Raw genomic sequence first — 7,736 nt, 5'->3', positions numbered from 1 at the left:
CTCTCTCATCATTCTTCTCTCTCCTTCAACGACGAACCTTTTCCTCTCCTCCTCCTCCTCCTCCTCCTCCTCCTCCTCCTCCTCCTTCAAGCAATACCAACTGGCCCCCTTCCCTCCATAACAGCAAGTGCCACATTCAAATAGCGCCCCCCAAAGTGCCTATGAGTGCCAATATAAGGGCGCCACTGCCTCGTGTGTCTAGTGCCTCTGTTGCCCTCCTGAAGAACCAACCTGCTGCTGTGCCTTCGTCAGTAGTAGTGGTGGCGGCGGTGGTGGTGGTGGTGGTGGTGGTGGTGGTGGTGGTGGTGAAAAGAAAGAGCTATAAAAGAAAAGAATAATTAAGAGGAGGAGGAGGAGGAGGAGGAGGAGGAGGAGGAGGAGGAGGAGGAGGAGGAGGAGGAGGAGGAGGAGGAGGAGGAGAACGTTAAATGCGAATTAGATGAAGTAGTTTTGTCATAAGTGAAGAAAAGTGTGTGCTCTCTCTCTCTCTCTCTCTCTCTCTCTCTCTCTCTCTCTCTCTCTCTCTCTCTCTCTCTGCTTCAAAGAGAAACTAGTCTATTCAACACTCCCTATTCTATTTGTTTACTTTTTTTTCTCCTCCTCCTCCTCTCCTCCTCCTCCTCCTCCTCCTCTTCCCTTCACTCTTCCTTCTTTCTTATTTCTTTCCTCTTCTTTCTTTCTTTTACATTGTTATCTATACCTTCTTCTTCTTCTTCTTCTTCTTCTTCTTCTTCTTCTTCTTCTTCTTCTTCTTCTCCTCCTCCTCCTCCTCCTCCTCCTCCTCCTACTTTCATTTTTCCTCCACCGATTTCTCTCCTTCCTGTTACTTTTCCTCCTTTTGTTCCTCCAAATTCTGTTCTTCTGCTCCCTTCCCATTCACTTTCCCTCCTCCTCCTCGCCTTCCACTTCCTCCATGTCTTCCGGCATTGTAGGTAAATGACGCGCGCACTCACGCACTCACACACACACACACACACACACACACACACACACACACACACACACACACACACACACGTAGTTACTTATTTTCTGATGCTCTATTTACACACAACGGAGAGAGAGAGAGAGAGAGAGAGAGAGAGAGAGAGAGAGAGAGAGAGAGAGAGAGAGAGAGAGAGAGAGAGAGAGAGAGAGAGAGAGAGAGAGAGAGAGAGAGAGAGAGAGAGAGAGAGAGAGAGAGAGAGAGAGAGAGAGAGAGAGAGAGAGAGAGAGAGAGAGAGAGAGAGAGAGAGAGAGAGAGAGAGAGAGAATTGCGGTGAAATATTGAAAGAAAATGAAGAACTGATGCGATAAACAAAAATGAAGACATGATAACACGACTATTTTTGAGTTTTGGTGACTAGAAAACGTAGTAAATGAGAGAAGAAGAAAGAAACGATAAATTAATGTGTAAATAAAAAAAAAATTGGAATCCACCTCTCATAAAAACAAAGGATTAAGAAAAAAATGATAACGAAAACAAAAATAAGCTATTAAGAATAACGAATTACAACGAGCCTATAAAACTAAAAAATAAAAATGATAAAACTATAAATAAAAAAATTGTGACAAACCATAAAGAAAAAAAACAATTCAGGTATTTTCGAGTATAAAACAAATAAATAAATAAATAAATAAAAAGATTCAAATAATTCACGTATTTTCGTCTTAAAAATAAATTAAATAAATAAAAATCAAACAATTTTCCGTATTTTCGAGTCTAAAAAAAGCAAATAAATAAAAAAAAATAATAATAATCAATTTTCTTCAGAGATAAACACTTAATTACCGTCATTAAGCTGTAAAGTCGAAACTACCACAAGAACAATGACTATTTAGACCTTAAGGAATTTTCTACAAGTCACGTGTTTGGAGTGTCGACAAAACCACACCTATTCCGGGACGCCTGACGGGTGATAATGCGGTGGCAGTGAAAGGCAAGTCAGCTGATTGTTGTTATTACCACCACCACCATCACCACCACCACCACCACCCCCACCACCTGAACCTTGACCCCGCCCCTCCTCCTTTCCCTCCCCTCCACCCTCGCCCTTCCTTCACCAGTGCTCCGGTTGTTGCTCCACCTCCACCCTTCCACCTCCACCTCCACCCCCCATCCTCCAATCTCCACCCCAACCCGCCCCCTCCCTCCACCCTTCCACCGCAACGCTATTCTGTAATAGGGAAAACAGTAGCAGGGGTGTTTTGACGGTTCTAGAGACACACTAACTCGATTTCTACATTAGTTAAGTGACGCGCGGGTTTTTACTGGTGTTTTTACGGTTCTAGAGACAAACTAACTCGATCTTTACATTAATTAACTGACACGTGGGTTTTTTAAGGTGTTTTACGGTTCTAGAGACAAACTAACTCTATTTCTACATTCATTAACTGACGCGTGGGTTTTTAAGGTGTTTTTCCGGTTCTAGAGATACAATAACTAAATTTATACATTTATTAAGTGACACTTGAGTTTATAAGTGTGTTTTTTTATCGTTTAAGGCAGCGTTTCTCAACCTGTGGTGCTGCAATCAATTATAAGGGGTGCTGGGAAGTGATACACACACTTCACTTTCTTTTACCCTTCTAATAACAAGATATTAGTTAGGGGTGCTGGACTGCTTAGACATGACAACAGGGGGTGCTATGGTCGGAAAATGTTGGGAAACGCTGGTTTAAGGGACACATTAATTATATTTATACATTATTAGAAGTGCCATGCGGGTTAATAAAGGTTTTTACAGTTCTAAAGGCAGATTAACAAGATTTTTACATTAGTTAAGTGATACGCGGGTTTTTAAGCATGTTTTTGCCGTTCTAGAGACATTAAATTAGATTTCTACATTATTTAAGTAACACGCCGGTTTATAAGGGTGGTTTTACAGTTCTAAGGGCAGATTAACCAGATTTCTACATTGCTAACAGGAAAAACACTCTTAAGAAGGCGATCAGTAACATCTGTGGCCTTTGAAAATAGTAGTAGTGTATGAGAGGAAAAATATTTCTCAATTCGGGGATCTCTCTCTCTCTCTCTCTCTCTCTCTCTCTCTCTCTCTCTCTCTCTCTCTCTCTCTCTCTCTCGTCACCACAACGAGTGAAATATGATGACAATTGAGCAGCAAGTAGCAAGCTTTCACTCGCCTCATTGGTGAAGGGAGGGAGAGGGGAGAGGGAAGGGGAGAGGAGGGATGGGAGTGTTATGTAAGGCGTCACGGATGATGGAGGAGGAGGAGGAGGAGGATGTCACAATTTGTATAACGCGCAATACTAAGACGGGTAATGCAGTGATTGTGTGTGTGTGTGGGGGGGTAGTGTGTGTGTAAGAGATGAGTGATTTGTAATGTATTCACAGTAGTAGCAGGAAAGTAACAGCAATGATACTATTACAATTTCTACTACTAATTTCTACTACTTATTTTCTTCTACTACTACTACTACTACTACTACTACCACTACTAATTCTTCTCCGAGAACTATAAACTTTTCTGTCAACTACTACTACTGTTACCACTACCACTACTACTACTACTACTACTACTACTACTATACCACCACTACTACTATACCACCACTACTACTACAACCACTAACACTACTATTACTACAACAAGCACCACCACTACCACTACCACTACTACGACCACTACTCCTACTCCTATTACTACCACTACAACTACTACTATTACTACTACTACTACCACTACTACAACTACCACTACCACTATTACTACCCCCACACCACACCACCTCCCCTCACCACACCACTACCTTGATCTTCCCTCCATCCTCCTGCAGGTGGTGTTGGTGACGTGTGCTGCCCTGGGCCTCACTTCAGGGTTCCCTAAGGCCGCCCCGTCCCTCTTGAACGGCCACTCACACAACGACCACCACCACACCTCCCCCTCCGACGGGTACTCTTACGATGTGCCCAAGAGTCCCTTCGCTCTGCCCGGAGAAGCAGCAGACCACGTGCCCAGCTATGAGGAGCCTGACACGGGTTACCTCCCCCCACACGGTTCCTCTCCTGTGGGTGGTGACTACGGCCTGGCTCTCGACGTCTCTTCCTTCCAACCCTTCACCGGGCCCTCCACCGCCAGGCCATCTATAGGCCACGGCGGGTCCTCTCTCTTCCTGCAGTCCACGCCCCGCCCCTCCTACGGCTCCACCACCCCACGCCCCTCATACACCCCTCCCACGACTTCCTATGGCCCCACCTCCACGTACACGCCTCCCCATGACTCCTATGGCCCTCCTAAGGATTCCTATGGCCCTCCCCAGGACACCTATGACCCTCCCAAGGACTCCTATGGCCCTCCCCAGGACACGTATGGCCCTCCTAAGGATTCCTATGGCCATCCCCAGAACACCTATGACCCTCCCAAGGACTCCTATGGCCCTCCCCAGGACACGTATGGCCCTCCTAAGGATTCCTATGGCCATCCCCAGGACACCTATGGCCCTCCTAAGGACACCTATGGCCCTCCCAAGGACACCTATGGCCATCCCAAGGACTCCTACAGCCCTCCTGCAAACAGTTATGGCCCCAGCACCCCGCGTCCCTCCTATGGCCCTACCACCACCTATGCGCCTCCCCAAGACTCCTATGGCCCCAGCACCCCACGTCCTAGCTACGGCCCACCCCAGAACTCCTATGGCCATCCCACACACACCTACACCACGCCCACTCATCCCACCTATGGCCCAACCACCCCCACGCAGAGCTATGGCCCCCCTACCAGTCCCCCCTATGGCCCCACCACCCCACGCCCCACCTATGGCCCACCCAGGAACACCTACACCCCACCCACCAACCCCACCTACCCCCCCACCACCCCATCTAGCAACTATGGCCATCCTACCACCGTGTCTTATGGCCACCACTCCTTCTAATAGCTATGGCCCACCAACTCGTCCTTCCTATGGCTCTACCACTCCCAGTTATGGCCCCAGCACCCCGTCTAACAGCTATGGCCCCCCGACCAGTCCCTCCTATGGCCATACCACTCCCTCTGGCAACTATGGCCCCCCAACCAGTCCTTCCTATGGCCCCAGTACCCCATCTAACAGCTATGGCCCACCAACCAGTCCCTCCTATGGCCCAACCACTCCCTCTGGCCACTATGGCCCTCCAACCAGTCCTTCCTATGGCCCCAGTACCCCATCTAACAGCTATGGCCCACCAACCAGTCCCTCCTATGGCCCTTCCACTCCCTCTGGCCATTATGGCCCCCCAACCAGTCCTTCCTATGGCCCCAGTACCCCATCTAACAGCTATGGCCCACCAACCAGTCCCTCCTACGGCCATACCACTCCCTCTGGCAACTATGGCCCACCTTCAACTCCTTCCGGCAACTATGGCGCCCCTAGTGGTCCCTCATATGGCCCATCCACCCAGCCAGGCTTCGGTGTAGGCGCTAGTGGATTTAGTGGAAGTGGAAATGGTCTTGGTGATGGAGGATATGGTAGTGGTGGTGTTGGTAGTGGTGTTGGTGGTGTTGGTGGTGGTGCTGGTTATGGTGGTGTTGGTGGTGGATTAGGTGGTGGTGTTGGTGGTGGTCCTGGTTATGGTGGTGTTGGTGGTGCTGGTGGTGTTGGTGGTGGTGCTGGTTATGGTGGTGTTGGTGGTGCTGGTGGTGTTGGTGGTGGATTAGGTGGTGGTGTTGGTGGTGGTGCTGGCTATGGTGGTGTTGGTGGTGCTGGTGGTGTTGGTGGTGGATTAGGTGGTGGTGTTGGTGGTGGTCCTGGTTATGGTGGTGTTGGTGGTGTTGGTGGCGCTGGTGGTGCTGGTGGTTACGGTGGTGTTGGTGGTGTTGGTGGTGTTGGTGGTGCTGGTGGTGTTGGTGGTATTGGTGGTGCTGGTGGTTACGGCGAGGGACGCGATCTTCATGGTGGATACGGCCAGGTGAGTGAACAGAACAGGTGTGGAAGAGTGTGAATGTATTTGATTGACTGGCTAATTAATCTAAGGTGGCAAGATAATACTAACTATCGCTGTATTAACTGCCAAACCATTCACCATTGTTAGTATTCCATTTGTCCCTTTCACCACAACCACTCATCTATGCTCCCTCATCACCATCTTCATCCCATCCACTCTACCGTAACAACAACAACCTGTAAACAAGAACCACTGCCATCTCAAACAAGCACAGTAGAAATCTCCTTTAGTAGATTCCGTCCCTTGCATCTTCCACTGTGACTCCTATCCTTGGCATTCTAACCACAGCTCTGTCTTACCATTCCATTTAACCATTTGTATCCCACCGGCATCACTTCACTATTATTACCACCTCTTTATTATGTCTTCCACCATCTCTCGTATCCCTTCCATTTCAACAATTACATCCTAACATTCCCTTTAACAATTCGTATCACACCCGCATCGCTTCACCACTACTAACACCACCTCTTTATCACAACAGGGTGGCATGCCTTTCAACTTCGCGTACGCAGTCAATGATGAGTACAACGGTAACGTGCAGAGCCACAATGAAGACTCAGATGGCAAGGTGACAACTGGCCAGTATTCCGTCCTCCTCCCTGACGGACGCACGCAGATTGTCAACTTCCGCGCGGATCATGATAGAGGTTTCGTGGCGGAGGTGAGCTACGATGGCCAGGCTCAGTATCCCTCTCATGCTCCAGGGCCTGCTGTCACCTTCCGTCCCGCTGTGCCGCCCTCCCCACTCCCTGACGTGTACCAGTCCCCCTCTTCGCCTTCGCCGCCTCAAGTAGGGTACAACTAATGCTGCGGCTCAGTTCTAATGCCTTCTAATACTCTTCGCTATACGTACCGTCCGCGTATATCGAACCTGCGTATATCGAACTTTAGGTTTATATCGAACTCCCGCCCCTGAGCAAAGCGCGCTAAGGAGGTCGGGTCGCTGTTGTGTCAAGCTTCTGCAGGTGTTGTTTGCATCCCAGCCGAGTATGGTAACGAAAGCTTTATCTTAAGTAAGTGTGCTGCATACCTTAGTCATCCCGTCACTGGTAGAAAACGAGCATAAGACAGGTGAGCATTCCAAGTGTACGGTAATTAGTATGATTTGTGGTGATGTTAGCTATTTTTGTTGCTCGTTTTTAACTTTTTCTTTTCATTTTTCTTTTCTCCCGTATTGCTAGGTTTCCCTTCTCCTCCTCTTCTTCCTCCTCCTCGCTCCAGTTCTTCCTCCCAAAGCTCATCCCCACTACAGGCAGGAATCATACGTGTTGTTTATTTAAGTTCGAGTCTCAGCGAGGCCCAAAATATTTAAGTTATCAAATACAAAAAATAAAAAAATATACATAACATATTTGTATTTTATTACGTATGTTTTCCTTTGACACTTCCCAATACCATCTATCTCTTTGTATTTCATTTTGTATGTTTTCCTTTGACACTTCCCAATACCGTCTCTCTCTCCTCTCTGTATTCATTTAAAAGTCAAATATGCAACTTTTTAATTCCTCTTCATAACTTTCTTGTTTTATTCCCTAAGTTCATCGCTATACCCACTCTTCCATTCTCACCAAGTCTGTCTCATGCAATGTATACTTCAAAGCAACAAATAAATAAAATAATAAAAGTATATAAAAGATCACCTTATTTCACTACCCTCTACCTTCCTCGCATACTGCATTATTAGCCTTCAATTTCGTTATCCCTAACACCCATCTAAGACATCTAGGTAATAGTAATCCTAATAACAACAACTATCAAGACATATATAAACAACAGTGTAGTTTTTCCTCAATTGCCTCGAAATTGTTCACCC

The 7,736-nt window shown here is 47.3% G+C and overlaps 2 protein-coding genes across 2 annotated transcripts in view; both read left to right on the top strand.

The window, feature by feature from the left end:
- The window catches only part of LOC123512864 (DNA-directed RNA polymerase II subunit RPB1-like), a 5,895-nt gene extending 881 nt beyond the window's left edge, over positions 1–5,014 (top strand). The window contains exon 2 of the mRNA XM_045269524.1: positions 3,778–5,014. Coding sequence (XP_045125459.1) covers positions 3,778–4,872 — 1,095 coding nt within the window. The 3' untranslated portion in view covers positions 4,873–5,014. The remainder of the gene's footprint in view (positions 1–3,777) is intronic.
- A 706-nt stretch (positions 5,015–5,720) lies between these two features.
- On the top strand, positions 5,721–7,270 carry LOC123512871 (cuticle protein 19-like). Its single transcript, XM_045269532.1, has 2 exons — positions 5,721–5,884; positions 6,405–7,270. Exon 2 carries the CDS (start codon positions 6,411–6,413, stop codon positions 6,726–6,728), a length of 318 nt encoding a protein of 105 aa, XP_045125467.1. The 5' UTR covers positions 5,721–5,884; positions 6,405–6,410; the 3' UTR covers positions 6,729–7,270.
- Positions 7,271–7,736: the final 466 nt, after the last annotated feature.

Source organism: Portunus trituberculatus, chromosome 34 (assembly GCF_017591435.1).
Source record: "Portunus trituberculatus isolate SZX2019 chromosome 34, ASM1759143v1, whole genome shotgun sequence".
NCBI lineage: Eukaryota > Metazoa > Arthropoda > Malacostraca > Decapoda > Portunidae > Portunus > Portunus trituberculatus.
Note: the sequence above shows the minus strand (reverse complement) of the source record. Positions and strands in the feature narration are given on the sequence as shown.